General features: G+C 44.5%; 1 protein-coding gene across 1 annotated transcript in view; it reads right to left on the bottom strand.

Moving 5' to 3' along the window:
* The window catches only part of APBA1 (amyloid beta (A4) precursor protein-binding, family A, member 1), a gene marked incomplete at its 5' end in the record, with an annotated part of 65,681 nt that overhangs the window by 29,823 nt on the left and 15,119 nt on the right, over positions 1–20,739 (bottom strand). Inside the window, 3 exons of the mRNA XM_005868356.2 lie at positions 293–438; positions 4,488–4,527; positions 9,778–9,873. Of these exons, the coding sequence (XP_005868418.1) occupies positions 293–438; positions 4,488–4,527; positions 9,778–9,873 (282 nt within the window). The remainder of the gene's footprint in view (positions 1–292; positions 439–4,487; positions 4,528–9,777; positions 9,874–20,739) is intronic.

Here is a 20,739-nt window from a genome sequence, read left to right as displayed (position 1 = left end):
GTCAAGTCAACTTCTGAAAGTTCAGGATCGTATGTATTCTTTTTCTCCAGAGTGGCCATGAAGAACAACCCAAATACACAGTGCTTCCATATAAGGACTGCAGTCCATTTCAGAAATCATTTTTTCTGTTTAGAACTGTAGCAGGAACATGTGTAAGCACTGCCTGCAACATCACCCCAATCCACTCTCCTCTACCCTCAGGACTAGTCAGTGAGGTTTGGGATGACCACTGAGGACGGCTCAGGTACCCGCCGCTGCCCCCCACCCCCACGGAGCACATGGCCCCCCTCACCTTGATCCTGCTCACCGCTTCCTGGGCCTGCATCATGCGCACGTTTTTGGAGGGAGTTTTGTCGGAGAGCAGCTGGGTAGAGCCAAGGTAATTGGCAGCAAAAATGATTCCATCGATTAAGTCTTCAGGGTCACAAGGTCCGGGAACTGTAACACACAGAGCCACTTTGGTGAGTGAAGCCACTCTGGGGTGGGCCTGCCCAACCCCTGCATACACCCCTCCCCACTGCTCACCTCTGGCCCAGGGGGCCGGTCCTGAGGGCCCTGAGCAGTCTAAGGGACCCCTATCTGCCTCCACTCACCCCTCATCTTCAAATAACGGGAACAATTTTTTCTTATAGTCACTTACTTCACCCAGACCATTTACTGTGAGAAATGATGTGCAGATTTATGTAAATACAGAACATGAAACGTTTCATGAAGGCTATTGTTTCTCCTGTCACACTGTGAGCTCTTTGGGGACAAGGACTAAGTCATCTTTGGCTCTCTTGTGTCTGGTCAGCACCTGTCACCCAGGGGGTATCAAATAAATAAGCAGTTCCTTGACTTGCTACTGATTCATATCTCCCCTCTCCATTTTATCTATAACAGGGGAAGTAAATTTTATAAATAAAAAAATTGAGATATTTGTTTCAGAATGTTTGGTTCCCATAATAGCCTCTAACCCCAATTTTGGGAGGCAGCTAACATTACTCCGAAGCTGCCATCTCATGCTGCCTTATTGGCCATAATTTCCTGGCCTGCATCTACATACAGATCAGTTCCAGGGAAAATGGGAATTTGTTTCATTGATCAGCTTTTTAATTCAAACCTTAGCCCGGCCAGTGTTTCTCAGTGGTTAAGCATTGGCCCATGAACCAGGAGCTCAGGGTTCGAGTCCTGATCAGGGCACATGCCTGGGTTGTGGGCTCAATCCCCAGTAGGGGGTGTGCAGAAGGCAGCCAATCAATGGTTCTCTCTCATCATTGATGTTTCTCTCTCTTCCTCTCCCTTTCCTCTCTCTGGAATCAATAAAAATATATTTTAGAAAAAAAAATCCAACCTTAGTTTTAAATAATTAAAATGGAGGTATCTGACTCTAACCATAATCTGCTGTAAACGTTATTTGAAGTTAAAACACGTCTGGGACTAATATGTAACAAACTCTGTAACAGATGCACTAACAAGGCATTCTAATTCTGCAATGAAAACATGTATTTTCTTTGGCTTGAAGGCTGTATTTGGGGAGACTAAAATATACATCGTAACCCACAGTTAAAACCTCCAGGTCTTAAATTAGATAGCTTGAAATGGAAACAATTTGCTCTTTCCGTTTGGAGAGCTAATCTGAGATGTTTTTAATTTTTATCCTTCAAGATGAAGCTCATCTTGAGCTTAAACAGCCACTTCCCATGATAAGCTACTTATCAGGGGGCAGACCTAAAATAATGTATTCATTTTTTCTAAAACCAAGGTGGTGGTTGAAACAAAGGAATTAACAATGTTTCAGGAAATGCCTTCACAAAGTGTCTGTGTAGTAATTAAATAAGGAAACCTGTTATTTGTCTTATTCTCGATCTTTCTGGGAAAGACTTCTAGGCAAACACTGGGTGGTACCCAGCCATACTGGTAATTTCCATTCTTCTCAACAACCATATGCTCCTCACCCTGAAACTTGGATGGATGTGGGACGAATTCAGGTTATTTACAATATACAGTTGAGTTGTACAGCAGGGAAGCAGGAGTCTAACTAAAATAACGTAAGGACAAGTTTGGACCCACACTGTGTTTTGTAAAATGTAGATGATGATCAGTCTTCCATGACAAACTCCTGTGATGCATGTACGACGTTCCTGAAACACAGTCACTTTTGTCAACGAGGCACTGAGAAAAAGATCTCATCTGGGATAGTCACTTTTAAAAATATTCACTTGTGAAAATAACGAATGTCAAAGCAAAAGAAAAATGAACCACCTCTCTATGGGACTTCCAATGCCATACTATAGTCATCTCTGTCTTAGCTCTACTCACTGAAAGGCTTCCTCTTGAGGCCTCCTAAGTGTGGATATGCAGATGTGTTTAAGAGCAATCCAAATAATATTTAAATGACTGTGTAAATGTCAAGCAGCCAGGAGACAGAAATATTGGGTCTAAACAAATTATGCATTCCAGATATAATCTCATGCCTTTTATCCTCCAGGGAAACTGATTATAATCAAATGCCACTGTCACTCTATCATACTCGGCAAAAAAAGCACCCTAATTTCATAAGTTCATTTTAGGCTTAGTGTGTTATTAAAAAACAAAAGTTATAATGTTCCTACGTCAAAGAATCACAGGACTCATTTTGTTTTTTTGGAATGTGTTTTTCTTTTCAGTGATGCCTTTGTGTTGCTCTGGGGGTGAGCAAGCTCACCATACACACACATACACACACACACACACACACACACACACACACGCACTATAAATTGAGAGTTACAGTTTTTCAGAGTCCAGGAGTCTAGTTAATCATCCCTCTAATGAAAAAAGAATTGCGTTTCTGCAATTTATTTATTTTTAAAGCAGGGTAGTATTGAGCACATGTGGCTACCATTTATGCCTGATGAATAGCACTGTCCAGTTCTGTGAGATTTGATGGTTGTGGAACTAGCTGTCTGATGGCTCTTTTAATTTCGTTCCACAAATGCTCAATTGGATTGAGATCTGGTGATTGTGGGGGCCACCTAAGCAAGGTAAAGTCTCCCTCATGTTCTTGAAACCACTCCTGCACAATACGAGCACCGTGGCATGGCGCATTGTCTTGTTGGGAGAAGCCATCTCCATTGGGATACGCCATCAACATGATAGGATGGATTTGATCAGCAACGATACTTAGGTATGTTGTGCAATTCAGACGTTTATAATGGTCTGGCCCTCTAGCAACTTCAGCGCGATATTATAGCTAATTTGGCGACAAACGACAGGTGGTCATAATAATCTGGCCACTCAGTGTATATATATCTCCTCACCTCATGTTAATGCTAAGCCTGAGCACAGGCGATGAAGAAGAAAGCAGTTTCCAAACTTCCTATCCCTCCCCAAGCTGCTCTCCTAGAATGTGGAGCTTGCCAACAATGGCACAGAGAACTTATAGGTTACCTGGGAATGGGACCTGAGTCACTGACCCTACCCCAGGAGCACGTTCTGGGCTTCAGACCTGAAGGTTCAGAGCAGTTTCGTGCCCAGGCAGTAGGACACACTGGTTGTTTACTCGCAGGATCCAGAGACCAGCCATGACCCCAAAGTGATGCCTGAGCATGCTCGGGCCCCAGAAAATCCTCCCTCAAGGAAATGACAACCCACCCTACCCGAGAAAGCACCCGCCCTCCTCCTGGCACAGGTCGGTGTCACCTCTCGCTTGGGGTGTCTTTGTGTGGATAAGAAATGGGCACTCTGTGTGGCCTGACCTCAACCTGGGGTGGCCAGGCTGGGCAGAGTTTGGGCCCTCCTAGGCCGCTTGTGCAGTGAATAACCACACGACCACTGTGGCAGCCTGCGGAGAGCACAGGGAGAACTGTGCAGTCAGACTGCTGGCTGACAGCCTGGCTCTGCTACTTGCTAACGGTGTGATCTCGGGAAAGTTGCCCCCCTCTTCGATGCCTCAGTCCTCATACATAACACGGGGATAATGATAAAACCCCTGCACAAGACCAGTGTGAGGATTCAATGAGTTATTACATGGAAAGTGCTTAGAACAGCACCTGGAAAAGAGTAAGCCCTTAACGTTTCTTTTACTCACTCACCCAAGCAAGAGATGGGAATCATTAGGCAGGTTTTTGGGTTTGTTTTTGTGTTTTTTCTTAAGAGGACAAAATTTCTCCCCGTTAGTTAAAGCTTATTCCCACTTAAATAGCCCTTGGTGGGTGTAAGGTGTACTGGAATAGAGGTGGGAAGACTTGGGTTTCAGATCCAATGTGATCATTACTAAGCTGGGCAAAGCCCCTACCCCCTGGCTCAGGTTCCACGGACAGAATCAGCAAAGGCAGGGAGGAGGTCTGAGAGGCTCACAGCTACTGTGCTTTTAGTCTAAGATTCTAAGGCTGTGAAGACTGTGCGTTAACTGGCTCTGTGGGCTTTCTCCTCCACTATCGTCTTCCAGCCCAGTGCTTCCAATGCCCCAAGTGCTAAAAGATTCATGAATGACTCAGTGCTCAATATCTCCTTTTAGCTCTTACCTTCAACGTAGGTTGGGAATGAAGCCAAGCTTTTTCTTGACTGTAATTAAGACAAAGAAGTTTCAAAAAGGGCAAAGCATGATGAAAAATGCATTAATACAACCATCCATGTAGCATAAAATACAAATACATCATCAGTGTCAGATATTAACCAGTTGTCAACCATTCTTGGTTACAGAAAGTAAAGTGTAAATAAACACATATTTCTTATTAAAGGTTACCCAGACTCCAGAACCATCCACTCATATATTAATTAGATAATTTGAAAATCCTACATTCCACAATCAGACGTCTGTCAGCTTAAAAAATATCCCACAAACCAAAATTTATAATCCACAATCGCTATAAAAAGGGCTTGATTTGTATTCTTAAGAATCTCGGCTTCTAAGTAAGAACTGCTGGTTAATGAAAGAACCAACATCATTATATGCTGAAATTAAAAATTTCCTTGGAGAATTTTATTTCATGTTAGGTCTTTGCTGCAGGGATCTCTCCTTGTGCTAAAAACATTTGCTAGAGTTTTTATCTCTTCCTTTCATCTCTTACTGATTTATTTTAGTCTAAAAATTTCACTATATATGTCATTATCATGTGTTACTTTAAAATAAGCACACAACAAACAAAGGAGTAAATTAAAGGCCTTGGCATTTTGTATATTAAGTGACAACTTGGAGCAAAGGTCAGTTTTCCAATAGCACCCTTGTTTCAACCAGAAACCTTCCAGAACCTGACTGTACGGCAGTGTAAATGCTGGCTCTCAGGGGAGCGTTACTTACCCTTTGGTTCCTTGCATAAGTGAATGTCCTAGAGAGAACTCTGAGTGGCACGAGAGTAGGAAATTCATCCCTGATCTGTCTGGGGCAGGATGAGGTGAGCATTGCAGGAGAGTGGAGAGCTAATGTCAAAGGCAAGAGTCCTTAAAACGGGCGAAAAGTAGGATTTGCATGGCCAAGGGTTAAGCTCAGAAAACCTAAAGGTTTTCATTGCTAAGACTCTACCAGTTGTTAGGTGACCTTTTAAATATGTACATTTTAGGAAAAGGGTGTCTAGTAGAGCATAGTTGCTCAACAGGTTGACTTAATTGAGGGTATACTATGCGGTGCCTGGTGGGCTGGAAGGGTGAAGGGCCTGCATGAGGGCTGGGATGTCATGGGAAACAATTCCATATCATGGGACTGTATACAGTGATCTTCACTTGAAAGATTTCAGGAACGGCAAAGGAATGATTAGTAGATTTGCACAAAATTCTACAAAGTAGTAGTGTTATTTGTTATGTGGAAAACTGCGGGCCATTGAAGACACTTAATTTTAAGGATCTAACTCAATTCAGGACAATGACAAGAATTTAACACTAATCACGCAATACACTGTGAAGAGCAATCTGCTGCTGATGTGCCCACTGGGATGAAATGCTTCCTCACACCAAAGAGGGTGGGTTTCTGGTTTCAGAAAGGATCACCTTTAAAGAGACTAAAGTCACAAGTCCACCAGGAATAAAAGGTTATGGGTTGCTAACACATTTATGGAAAAATGCATATCAAGTGAGAGCCAAGGAATCGGGACAGGAGGAAAGGGAAATCCAAGTTCAATAGTGCTTTACATTACTTTTACTTTCTATTTATCCAAGCGAGACGACAGGCCCAGGTGAGTGCCGGCAGCCACGTCTGTCTATTTCTGAGGTTTAAAGAATCACAATCCTTAACTTCGGGGCATGCAGATGGAAGCTGGCGTCTTCAGAAGGGCCAAAGATTTCCAAATTATTATTCCCCAACCATCTCCCTGTCCTTGTCTTCAGCTGCTAAGGGTCTGGGGGTAATAAAGGTTTATTTTGTTTAATCAAAATGCTTAAGCCTCCAGGTAGCTCCAAGAAGCCAATTCAGATTTTCTTGGGCTATTCAGGGTACTTTACTGAATGCCAATCTCAAGGACAGTGTCCAGATTTTAGTAGAAACTACAGAAGAATGACTTCAGTCTAAAGCTCTAAAAACTGCCGTTTTATTTAGAGCCACAATGGAGGGCATTTGGTACATTTGCTTATTCTCTATTCATGAGCTCATGACTGGCTTTCTTTAGTCTCGGGGGTAGTACTTTTTTTAAAAAGAGTTTTGTGATATGAAAGAATCTCTAATTATGGCACACAAAGAGCATTTTCATCATTATTCCTAAGGATCTGTAGAAACATGTGCCAAGTCCTATAGGAACTGAGAAACTAACAAATTTGCCTTGCTTATTCTAGCTGATGAATAATCAAATACTGACTATTCAGAAGTCTGATTAGCCCTTTATTTTCTCATATGGGGGCAGAGATGAACATTAGTTAATCCTTAACATGCAAAAAATTAATAAAACTACAGTCAAGAAGATAAAGGCCAAACTCTCTGGGGTTTTCCAGGCCACACTAACCATGTGCAGAGCCTGGAGGCCTGACAACTGGAATCATGGCATCCGAGCCACCTTTCCATGCAGTGTGCGACCTGCAAGCACTTTTCCCCCCAAGGACAGCAGATCCTGATGTTAGGAGCCTGAGCCCACAGGCACCCTGGGTTCAAATCTGGTCCCACCAGCTGTGAGCCCTGGGACCTCAGGTAAATTATCCAACCTCTCAGCTTCCTTAACTAACACAAAAGGACAACAAGTCCTGCCTCACGGAATTATTTTAAGGATTAAATGAGATGCTATCTGTGATTGCTTGGGCCAGTACCTGAACACTGTAAATGCTCATGCTGTTTTTATTTTTATCGTGACTGTCACTCTTTCCTTTTTGTAATTTGTTCTCACCTCTGCATGTGCTCTGAATAAAATACAAGGCAAAGCTATGAGATGTAGGGGCAGCAGAAACTGTCCCTTTAGTCCTTAGGCCTATGGGCTAAGGATCAAGACCAGAGGAGGACAAAAGATATTTCAAATCTAAATTCTAATGTTTGTTTGGTTTATATCAGGGGTGGGGAACGTCTAGCCCGCGAAGGACAAAAGATATTTCAAATCTAAATTCTAATGTTTGATTTATATCAGGGGTGGGGAATGTCTAGCCCGCGGGCCATATAAGGCTGGTGAAATCATTTGGTCTGGCCCTGCCAGGGCATTAGGGGTGAGTTAAGTGTTTGACCAAATATAGCAGCTAATTTTTAAGTTGATAATTTTGTATGGCCTTCAAATGATGTTATAAATATCCAAATGGCCCCTGGCAGTAAAAAAAAAAAGGTTCCCGCCCCTGTTTATATGAACAGATTAATAAAAAAATATACTTCTCCCCTGAATGACTATTTAATGGAAAATGCATATGTATTTGATGATACTTTAAAGGTAAATTTCAACTAAGGCTCCCTTTGGAAGTGATCTGCCACTCACGTTAAAATTTAACATAAAATTATAGCAAGAGGAGGGAAAGGGAAACAACCATTCATTCTGTGGTTTAGCCTCCCTAATGCATACCCTCAGTGTGGACGAGGCAGCCTCTATAGTTAGAGCCAGCTGGGCCCACACACAGACTGTGACACAGGCCAGTATTCACCTGATGCTGGCTTCCCAGGAGGTGAGGGTGGCAGTCAGCTGGGTGTCAAAAGATGACGGTGCTGGGGAAGGCAGTGACGCCCCTCAGGGAAAACACCTGCCCTTTTACCCTAGGAACCTCAGTGGGAGCAAGCAACCTCGTCTTGCTTACATGTTCCCCACCAGAGCTCCGTCTGGCCTCCCTCAGCAGGCGACAGTATGATTTATTGTCTAAAGGGACACTAGAGGTTGCAGTGTCCAGGAGCCCCTCACCGCACGTGGCTATGTGACTTCACTGAAACGGAATAAAATGACAAAGTCAGGTCCTCAGCCCCACCAGCCATGTGTCAAGGGCTTGCTAGTCACACATGGCTGGTGACTCCCCCGGAGGACAGGACAGAGCAGAACATTCCCGGGGCTGCGGCCGGGCCTCTGAACGGCACTGCTTTCGGGAGTGAGAAGGGTGCTCACCAGGTGAGCAGTGGGACAGCAGGTATGAACTGGAACCATCACAGCTAAACCAGGACAAGTGGTCACCCTGTCATGATGAAAGATATTTCACTTGGGCCGGAAATCACGGGATATTTTTTAAAAAAATCAACCCACAACCCAAACCACAGAGGCCTGTGCGCCACTAGGGAGGATGCTGTCACAGAGACTCGCGGATGCCCAACACTGTCCATTGGTGGGAACATCCCACAATCTCCCCGGTCCAACATGGTGGCCACTAGTCACGTGTGGCTACTGAGCACTTTGCCCTTTTACCCTAGGAACCTCAGTGGGAGCAAGCAACCTCGTCTTGCTTACATGTTCCCCACCAGAGCTCCGTCTGGCCTCCCTCAGCAGGCGACAGTATGATTTATTGTCTAAAGGGACACTAGAGGTTGCAGTGTCCAGGAGCCCCTCACCGCACGTGGCTATGTGACTTCACTGAAACGGAATAAAATGACAAAGTCAGGTCCTCAGCCCCACCAGCCATGTGTCAAGGGCTTGCTAGTCACACATGGCTGGTGACTCCCCCGGAGGACAGGACAGAGCAGAACATTCCCGGGGCTGCGGCCGGGCCTCTGAACGGCACTGCTTTCGGGAGTGAGAAGGGTGCTCACCAGGTGAGCAGTGGGACAGCAGGTGTGAACTGGAACCATCGCAGCTAAACCAGGACAAGTGGTCACCCTGTCGTCATGAAAGGTATTTCACTTGGCCCGGAAATCACGGGATATTTAAAAAAAAATCAACCCACAACCCAAAACAGAGAGTGCTGTCAGCCCACGGTACCTGAGGCCTGTGCACCACGAGAGAGGATGCTGCCACAGAGACTCGCGGGTGCCCAGCACTATCCATTGGTGGGAACGTCCCACAATCTCCCCGGTCCAACACGGTGGCCACTAGTCACGTGTGGCTACTGAGCACTTGAACTATGGCTAGTGTGCCTGGGGAGCGAGTTTATTTCATTTCTCAGTGAAAACAGACATTTTTTGAGATACCAGCTGTCTCTCAGCCGATTTTTTGCATTGAGTTGATAGAGTAATTTGAGTTAACGAGCTCCTTAATGAGCGAGGTCTCGGAACGAATTAAACTCGTAAGTCAAGGCCCCACTGTATTTCATTTCTCAGTGAAAACAGACAGCTGTGGCTACTGGCTACCCAACTGGTAGCCCCATTCCACACTGGAGAGGAGAAAATAGAGTTTCTCCCCAGGATACCTGGGGACAGAAGCTCTGTGGGAGGCTGGAGAAGGCACAGGCCAGGATCAGGATGGAGGACAAAGGGCTGGAGGCTTTGGAAAGGAAGCGGCACCCTACCTCTTTGTTGGCGGAGCCTTCCGCGGGGTCACTGGGATGAAGGGGTGTGCTTGAAGACTCTGCGCCCAGGGGCGAGGAGCTGCCTGGAGAGGGAGACTGGAAGAGGCAAGGGAACAACACAGTGAGAACCCGAGGGGCTGGGAGCGCCCGGCCTGCAGGGAGGGACGGGGGAGACAGCTGCGCACAACCCACCCGGCATTCGGGTGGGGAGAAAGCTTTGGAAAGGACTTGCCAAATGTATATAACAGGCCTGGGTTTGCCCGGCTTTCCTTTAAATTCCTGCCATGTTTTCAAAGGGGCCCTTAGAGCTCAGCTCCCCCAGCCCCTTCAGGCCAAGTGTTAATTAAACACAGCAAGATTTGAAAGGCAAACTTAAAGTTCTCGATGAAAAAGCTAATACACACACGTTTGTGCTTCAAAATTTTTTCTTACTGAAGGACACGAAGACTTTGGGTACTAAACGTCGGATAAGATCACCTGCTCAAGAAGATTTGAGTGAAAAAAAGGAAAATTAGAGCATGTATTTTTAAAGAGGCAGCTGGGATTGACTTTGATGACCGGAAACTGCACCACCTGTATTTTCCTAGTCAGTTCAGATTTCAAATATCTTTTGTGACTTAAACCACTGAAACTTCAGAGAAATTTCAGCATCCAAACAGCATTATCTTGGCTGTCCTTAGAAAAGTCCAAACATTCTGTTAAGAGATATATTTAAAGCAATTCCACTTCTAGTATTTATTCAAAGGAAAAACAACAACAACATGAATTCAAAAAGATATCTGCACCCCCATGTTCACTGCAGCACTGACTATAGTAGCCAAGGTATGGCAGCAACTAAGTGTCATCCATAGACAAGTGGCTCAAGACGATGTGATACATATACATATACACATACGTATAGATATACACATACATATACATATACATATACACATACATGTACATATACATACATATACATACACACATAAATATACATATACACATACATATACACATACATATACACATACATACACACATACACATACATATATATATACACATACACATACATATACATATAGCTCAAGACGATGTGATACATATACATATACACATACATATACACATACACATACATATACATACATATACATACACACATACATATACATACACACAATGATATGATACTCAGCCATAAAAAAGAATGAAATGTATTTGTGACAAAATTAATGAGCCTAGAGGATATGAGGCTAAATGAAATGTCAGACAGAGAAAGACAAATACCACATACACACAATGATATGATACTCAGCCATAAAAAAGGATGAAATGTTGGTATCTGTGACAAAATTAATGAGCCTAGAGGGTATGAGGCTAAATGAAATGTCAGACAGAGAAAGACAAATACCATATATATGATTTCACTTATATGTGAAGTCTAAAAAACAAAACAAATGAACAAACAAAATGGAACAGAAACAAACTCACAGATAGAGAACAAACTGATGATTGCCAGAGGGGAGGAAGGTAGGGTGACGGGTGGAAAAGGGAAAGGGGATTAGGAAATACAAACTTTCATTTATAAAATAAGTCACTGGGATAGAGTGTACAGCACAGGGAGTGTCATCAGTAATATTGGAAGAACTATGTACGATTACAGATGGTTACTAGACTTACTGTGGTGATCACTTCGGAAAGCATATACATGTTGCACCGTTACGTTAGACACCGAAACTAAGATAATATTCTATGTCAACAATGATTTAAAATTTTTAAAAATCTTTAATGAACAAAATAAGGCTTGAAAACAGGATCGGGGAGCATGGCCCCCATCAGTGTGTGACGGCTTCAGGTGACGGGCTCGGCCTCCTGACACAGGCAGACCCGCCTGGAAGCCTGAAGCGCCAGGCCAGCGCCTGACACACAGCATGTGCTCCATACATACGTGCTGAATAAATGACCGAAGCAAGCAAGCAGGAACGGGACTAACCCAGGCTCTGAAGTTCCTCCCTAGCCGATCCTTGAACCTTTCTGTCTGCTCCCGAAACCTTGGGAGATGAAGGGAATCTCCAGGTGAGCCACAGATGCTTATGAATTCTGTAGCGATGGTCCTCTGAGAGCAAGAATGCTCTGCTTCACAGTTTGTTGGTGATGTTTGATAGAGGACATAAAACGGAACCCACACAACATCTATCCTCTGAGGAACTGTGGGGATGTGGACAGGGGAGGTAAGTCCTGGGAAAAGGAAGCAATGGTTGCTTGAATCTCACCCGATATCATGGCACTGGCTCCCTAGGGGAAGCCGAGGCACAGACAGCAGTAAAATACCTCTGTGTGAAAAGCAAGAATGTCCCATAAAGCAGTGGTGCTGAGGAGGGAAGGGGGCACATTAAAAAATAAGAGGGACCTCGGTGAGCAAGCAGTATGGGAAATCACAAAAATACGAAATCTTTTCCCAAAAGTCTGAATTACAAGAAACACAGAGGCACCAAATGGGTTGAAAGAGGATGCGATGAAATGCAGAATTCTTCACACTGAGATGTTGTATGGTCCCAGCCTATTGCTATGAGACGTGGATTTATTTCCCATGAGCCCATGTTCCTGATTCTGAGCAGGGAGGTGAGGACCACTGAGTCTCTAAGACATTCACATGCAGAAAGCAGCTGCTGTGCAGAAAAGCCAAGGGAAACAGCAGACATAAAGCACGCCAGGCCCTGAGGCACGGGGTGCAAGAAAACAGCCTTGCGTGCCTTTAAAAAGGAACACAGCATTTTTCACTCGGCACCCAGGAGAGTGGTGGGTACTTGCTGAGTTAGCTCTATGTTTAGCCTACTCGAAATTAATGTAGTAAAGTCTTCATAAGAATTTAATGCCTTTAAAATTTCCCAATTTTTCAAATTTGAAGGGCTTCCTTAGATATTTATGTGTCTCTATTTCCCCCCAAGCACTTTCCTCTGTCACAAGAATTTTAAGGGTCTAGTAGTCCCTGGGAAAGCCAGTGCAGCTGGTTTTTCTTTAATTACTTGGTTTGAAAGGCAGTGTGTCACCTTCATTAAAAACACAGCAACCCTCCCAAAGAGTCTCACAGTTCCTATCTCTTTGACTATTTTCTGTTGCAAATCTTCTAAAAATGGGTTCTTTGCAACGTCATGGCACTAGATCATCTCAGGGTGATTTGAGTGGACAGCTTATCCAAACAGTACTCGGGGGTGGGGGAGAGCAGGTCAGACCCTGGGCGCCCATCACAGTACCTGGTGAAGAGGCACAAAGGCAACCGTGGTGGGCACTGCCCTCCCTGAAGTTCTCACAGCCCCCACACCAACCTTCATCAGGGCCCACAGCCCCTCACACACTCAATGCTCCGGCCTTCGGCACACAGATGAGCTCATTCATGTCTCCTATTTGCAAGTGCAGTTCATTACTTCCATCTAGAGCAGTGGTTCTCAACCTTGGCTGCACATTAGAATCACCTGGGAATCTTTTTAAAATCCTGATTTCTGGGCCTCATCCTCCGGAAATTCTGTTTCTTTGTTATGGGGTGGGGACACAACATTAGTGACAAAGAAACAGAAGAAACAAAGTAACAAGAGCTCTTTGACAGGGATATTGTCTTATTCATCACTGTAATTCAAGTGCCTAGCCTTGGTCGCATAAACAGTAGGCACTCAGCAAACATTTATGACTTCAATGAATAAATGACTTGAATGTCGTCTGCAGCTTTGCCATGTTTTCTGACTTGTACAGAATGCAGATCAGCCACCACCCTTTCCTTATTTTTAAATGGTCCATGGTAAGCCCTTTCTGCTACAGCACCCCTACGCTGTTCTGTGTAGAATGGTATCTGCATTTTGAATTAGAGAAACAGTCTTTGCCTGAGAAGATCCTGACCTTAGTGCCAGCATAGCTCTTCTGAAGCAGAAAGCAGTCCCAACACGAGAGAGGACCCCACCTAGGGGAAGCCTTCTGCTCACCACATCACTGCCCACAAAACCACGGTGGACAAATGCTTTGGAGCAGACACAGCCTCCATGGAGCCGAAACAAAGATGCTGGTATCAACGCAGCTCAAATATCTGCTTGGAAAGCCCTTTGCCCCTTACTTCCAACTTCTGCCTTGCTACTCTCAAAAGTGGAGAGAAAACCAGAAATTGGATAATGCTCTTTACCACCAAAGAATGTATTAGAGGCAAATTTTAAACACTGAAATATGATACAAAAGTAAACATTATTACTACACATTGCTCTGACTGGAGCCTCAGGCCTTCTGGGTTACTCGATCGATATTCAATTTTAGGCAAATGGAACCAGTTGTGAGAAGCAAAGGCGGGCTCAGCAATTCACAAAGGGAAGTGCCACATGGACAGCTATACGAGGTCGTGTTCAAAGACAACTCAACAACTCCCTGTTCTGAGTCATTACAGGGGGTCTCCTGAAGCTCATCAACTGTTCTTCTGCAGATTGTGTTCCAGAGGATTCTCTACAACTACGGTCTAAGTTCACTGTAGCAGCTCTGGGGTCTCCCCAAGCAGTGCTCCCTCCCTTAAGACTTGGGATTGTCTATACCAGGACGAGAGATGGATAGTTCTTCGGTCAGAGGAAGCCTAAGGATGTGGAAGCATCCAGAGGGAGAGGTGATTATTCATTTAAATTCCGACTGAACGTCTCCTGGGGCCCAGTACTCCATTACTGGTGGCAGGCCTGGGACCAGTAGCTGAAGGAACTTCAGGCTGTACTTAGAGGGGGAAGAGCATCACACGAGTCACTATTTTTCACTTATTCCTTCCACAGAATTTCAGATCCTATCTGTGTTCCTAACACTGGGCCAGGAACAAAGAGGAAAGCGATGTTGTGGTCCTGTCCTTCACTCCTTCCAAGATAATGGGAGGAGTCAGACATGGGAAGGCAGGTGGCTAGGATGTTAATCTGTCCATGGGGTTGGGAGGGAGCAATTCTGCAGGAGGGGAGAGGTGTGTATCAGGCAGTGCTTCGTGGGAAAGGTGATGGTTTTAGCTGAATCCTGAAACCTGCAGTCTTCAAGAATTAGGGTGGGAAGGGATAGGGAGGAAGGAGAAGGTACTGGAAACAGAAATAGGGAGCAGGGAGCACAGCTCTGCAGGGAAGTGAGAAATGAGCGAAGAGGAGGGCCGGGACCAGTGACTGGAGCCCGCCTGATGACAAGCAGCACCTGCTCTTCCCAGAGGGTGTTTTCTTTGTGAGTCATTGGCCTGAAGAAGCACAATCTAGGTACACCCCAACTATTTCTGCTGCACTGGAAGAGATAAAGGGTTGAGGGACTGAGTGATCACTCTCACGCTCTCCTCTCCCTGAATCCTCTGTCACCCGTGGACATCTGCTGAAGAGAAGAGAGCAATCTGGAAACGTCGATGGGATGAGAATGGGAATGTCTCAAACAGAGAGGCAGAGGGCCCCTGGCTCCTCCCAAGCAGACATTGTTCTTGTCAGGGAGACGAAAGGACCCAGGCAGGACTGAGATCAAAGCTGTGATTGAGAAAGGTGTACGGAGAGCTTGGAAGCCTTTTGGAGGAATTCTAGTCAAAAGACACAAAACATATGAGTTCTACGGGGCCCACTCATTCATTTATTTAACACGGAAGTGCAGACAGGGTCTGAGGGAGCCCAGATCCCTGCCTGTGCCCAAGACCTCCTGGTCCAGCAGAGGAGAAAGACTTAGAAACGCATGCAGGTTGTCCTCTGCAGCCAGTAGTCACTGCCTGAGTCCTTGAGGAAAGCAAAAGTCACAATAGCACAAAAACAGCTGCCACAGAGCCAGCTGCTCACAATGTCAGTGCCCATCGCCACAGTCCTCCTCCCCAAACACCAGCATCCACCTGGTGCATGTCTTTGTCAGCTGGTCTCAGTTGACTGTGGGGACCATCTGGCATTACAAGGCAAAACCAAAAATACTCCCCAAACAAGCACACTTATTGCAGAAGTGCAAATACTGCAAAAATAAATATAAAGCAGAACCTGATAAGCTGAAGAAGGCAAAGCTGAAGAATGGCTCAGAGCAGTGACAGATAATCGAGGCGTTGGTTCCTGAGAACTGGGGAAAACAGTCATTACCCACCTCCTGGGGCTGACATGAGGATTCGCTGGTGACAACACGCACATGGGATCAGCTCAGTGCCTGAGCACGTACCAAGCCCTCAACCAATATTCGACAAGTGTTTTACGGTTCCCACGGTTACAAAAATTATTTCACCCCTTTGGGAGAATGCTTACAAGGAAAACTCACACCCATGGGGATGTGTTCTTTATCTCATCTTCTTGTTTCCTTTCTTATTAAAATTTTATTCATGGATAAAATTAAAAAGCACACAAAGGGCTCTATAAAGTCAGACCACAAAGACTCTAAAGTAATTTGTAAGTCCCAAGACCCTTACTGGTATATTGGAAGAGAAGCTCATCACTAGCTAAGACTGGACAATGACTATGCACTTGCTGGCATGGCCACTGTCTGCCACTCAAGACGGCATTCTGGAAAACCGGTGGTGAGAGTGACGGTGTTATGGTGATCGATTTACAAAAGAGAATCAACACTTTCACTCCAATAAAGGCTAGGAGAAAATAATTCTTTAAAAATTACACCATTTTACCAAGTCTATCTGGGACTGCATTACTTGTAGTAATTTCACCTATGTGGAACTCAGAACCTGAATAGGGTGCTTTGTTTTTTTGTTTTTAAGTCACCAAACTGCCTCAACATGCTATATGAGACCTGGGCAACCAAGAGCTCCGAACTTTCTTCAGTGTTATCAACTGCATGCTTGTGTCCCCTTCAGATTAATATGTTGAACCCCTAGCCCTCAATGGGATTGTGTTTGGAGATGGGGCCTTGGGAGGTAACTGGGTTAAGAGGGTGGGGCTCTCATGATGGGATTAGTGCCCTTAGAAGAAGAGACACGAGAGAGCTGGCTTGCCCTCTCTCTGCTCTCTGCCACGCAAGGACACAGCAGGAAGATGGCCATCTGCAAACCGGGAAGAGGCTCCTCCCAGGGACCATGCTGGACCCTCATCTCAGACCTCCCAGGCACCAGAACTGTGAGAAAGAAACTTCTGTTGTTTAAGTCATCCACTCTATAGTATCTTATTACAGCAGCCCAAACTGACAACCACAGACATCACATTAAGTACCTATTGACTCTCATTTTAAACAAAGTTTTAACAAGCTCTGAGCAAGTCATTCCCCCATTTAACGACGTCAGTGGTTCCTTTTTGCTTGCAGAATAAATCATCTCTTTACCTTGGCACTAAAGGCACTCCAGGGTGTGGCCTTAGTTTCTTGACCATTTCCCCCCTCTAGTTCTTACTGTCTATCGTCAAGCCAAATGGGACTACTTTCTGTTCCCTCACCCACCTGTGAGTTTCCGCTCAATGCCTTTGTTTACACTCCTTTGCACTCCACAGGTCCATGAGCCTCCATAAGCCCATTTCAAATGTTACTTCTTTCATGAAGTCTCCCCAATCCTTAAGTGAAAGCAATCCATCTCCTATGAGAATTGCTTGTATTTTATCTGTGCCATTCTTATGATGCATCATGTTTTCCTTTGTATTTTATAAAAATATCATAATACTATATAATATTTATAATATATTTTAATTACAAATATTTTAATAAGCACCATTAAAGGCAGCGTTTATGAATAATTTACGTGCTTTCTTCTCCAAGTGCTTTATACAGGATTTCCCATAAAATATGCAACAGGAGTTCAATGAATGTGTTGAAGATATGGGAGGATGCCTGGCACCAATCCTTTCGCACCACAGGAAAAGGAAACACAGAATCGGCTTCTGTACAGAGAAGGTTCTGAGCACATTGCCGTTATGTACTCACCTAGATGTTCATACCCACACGCAACTCAGGGTTCTCTTCGCTGGTTTTTATTTTTAATGTGAATGCTCAATAACAGCATTGAATGTGTTGAAGATATGGGAGGATGCCTGGCACCAATCCTTTCGCACCACAGGAAAAGGAAACACAGAATCGGCTTCTGTACAGAGTAGGTTCTGAGCACGTTGCCGTTACGTACTCACCTAGATGTTCATACCCACACGCAACTCAGGGTTCTCTTCGCTGGTTTTTATTTTTAATGTGAATGTTCAATAACAGCATTATTTCATTTTATTTTTTAGGTATTAATGCATTTTTATTTCAATTTTATTTTATATTGGTTTCAGGTGTACAGCACAGTGGTTAGACAAGCATATACTTTACACAGGGGCCCCCACCCCGATATTTTCAGTACCCCAACTGGCACCCTACAAATTTATCACAATATTATTGATTATATACTCCCTACACCAGCCGTGGGCAAACTACCGTTTGAAATGAATAAAACTAAAAAAAAAGACCGTACCCTTTTATGTAATGATGTTTACTTTGAATTTATATTAGTTGACACAAACACTCCATCCATGCTTTTGTTCCGGCCCTCCGGTCCAGTTTAAGAACCCATTGTGGCCCTCGAGTCAAAAAGTTTGCCCACCCCTGCCCTACACTCTACTTTACATACCAGTGACTATTTTGTAACTACCAATTTGTCAATTTGTGCTTCTTTTTTTTTTTTAAGATTTTTGAATTGATTTTTAGAAACAGAGGAAGAGAGGAGAGAAAGAGGGAAACATTGATGTGAGAGTGGGACATTGATCGGCTGCCTCCTGCACACCCCCTACCAGGGATCGAACCAGCAACCTTTCAGTGCACGGGATGACACCCAGCCGACTGAGCCACACTGGCCAGGGCCCAATTTGTGCTTCTTAGTCCCTTCACCTCTTTCACCCAGCGCCCCCACCCCTCTCCCCTCTGGCAATCACTAGTTCTCTCTCTGTATCTGTGAGTCTGTTTGAATTCTGCTTGTTTGTTTGTTGTTCCTTAGATTCCACGTATAAGTGAAGTCATATGGTATTTTTCTTTCTCGGATTGACTTATTTCACTGAGCATAATACCCTCTCGGTCCATGGCGACAGCATGGTTCTCTTCACTGGATCCTGACCGTGGTCTGTCTCCCTTCTTTGGCAGACACTGCTTACAAATCATGCATCCGCATATGATGGTAAGTACCGCAGACATAGCCGGAACAGGTGTTCTCAAAGGTGGCATTTCATAAGGACTGTAATCAACACCTGGTCATTCAATTCCTTTCCAGCCTATCACTCTGGCTCCATCCCCTTCTACATATGGCAGGTGAGTCAGCCAGGGCAGCCCATGGCACCCACGTTCGTTCTTTTGGTAACTTCCATCTCAGGGAACACGTGGGGCTTCTCTAGTTCCCATGTCTTCATATAGCTTTTCCACTACGAGTATTGGATTATCCAGCTTTATCTCTTTTCCCAATTAAATATGCATTGCTTTCCTCACTGATCTAAGTTGTTTTAAATTAACTTTATTCCATCTTAGAATTATTAAAAATATATGATTGGTTTTTCCTTGCTCCAAGATATGTTTGTGCTTCCAAAAATTGAAACTGGTGAAGAAATCCATAATTTTTCATCCTCAATTCAAACTATATTATCAATGCACATTTGTATTTCCTGAATGTGGTGAGCACAGGCATTCTAGGGGCATAATTATGTCATTAAAATGATAATGGCCTGGGCCTAATGAAGTGTTTTATATACACATTCATAATGAATTCAATTAATACCAACAGAACATTTTGAGATCACTGTCAGTTAAAATATTCTAGCTATTTCCATTCTCTCTTTCCCCATAGGGAGAGTGGTCCTGTACCCAGGCCCATGTCCCTTAAACCCGTGGGAGGGCTGTCGGGTGAAGACCTGGGCCACCTTGAACCTCACAGAGAGCCTTGCACTGAAGCAATGTCCTCAAATCGAGGGTGCTTTCATTGGGGTGCCACACAAATAATTCATTTTATAACCATCACAGGGGCTCCTGGCTTCTGAAACCATGTTCTCAAAGGCAAAAACAAACACAACCGACCAGTGAACTATGAACCAGAGTCATCCTTGTAAAGTGAGGTAACTTACCATTTGATAAAACTGATCTATAAACAGAGGTTGTCTTGTCCCCTTTGAAACAGCCTCACAGTATTTGTTTGAAATGCCTTACAACTTAGAATGAACAAATGAGGGAGCCTGTTATTCATTTCCCCCTCTAAGTCCATTCCATTCTTGATGGTCTGCCTGCACTTTCATTCCCAGGCCACCTGACCTGAGACCAGTCAGAGGAAAAGCCCAAGTCACTTAGTTTGTATTAAGAGATGCAAACGATTTGCTGTAATAAGGCATTACCAGCTAATTAAGGACAATTAAGGAGGGCTGTCTGTGTGCCAGGCACTGGACCAGGTACATTATGCCCAATACCTCATTTACTAACAAAGCAGTTCCTAATGTGCAAGGCACTGATCTCCATGCATTTTCATTAGCATCATGGAAGCAAAAGACACAACACAGAGCAAGAAACCGGAGGCTACAGTGCCCAACATCAGTCATCTACTGGAACACAGAGAGGAACCGCCCACCGCTGATGGGGAACGCAAAGGGCACGGCATCTTTCTAAGTGATCAAACAGCCTTTTCTCTCTGCAGGTTATCTGGGACTTCCAGGCAACAGGCAAACCTGATTCCATTTCTCCGGTCCTGGATACAGCCCACTCTCCTGATCTATTCCTGCTCTGTCCATTTACTGCTACTATTGAGAGAAACACAGAGAACAACTTACACTCTGACAGGACTAGGAGGAGAAAAGCAAAAGCAAAGCAATAAACATCGTTCCGAAGCCTGGGGATCCACCTACCTCATCTTCGTAACACTCAAACTGGTACATCCAAAAATTCTCCATCTTCACAGGTGCTTTCTGGGCAGCAGGGCCAGCGCTGGTGCATCCACTTGGGAGCTGAGACTGACTCCTGACCTCCGTGCCCGTCAGGTGGATTGTTTCCAGTGGTGTTAGATGCCCCAGTCAATAATGCAACTTGTAACAGGAGCCGTGACCA

Source organism: Myotis brandtii, unplaced genomic scaffold (assembly GCF_000412655.1).
Source record: "Myotis brandtii unplaced genomic scaffold, ASM41265v1 scaffold266, whole genome shotgun sequence".
Classification (NCBI taxonomy): Eukaryota; Metazoa; Chordata; class Mammalia; order Chiroptera; family Vespertilionidae; genus Myotis; species Myotis brandtii.
The sequence above is the reverse complement of the archived record's forward strand: the minus strand, read 5'-3'. Positions and strand labels throughout refer to the sequence as shown.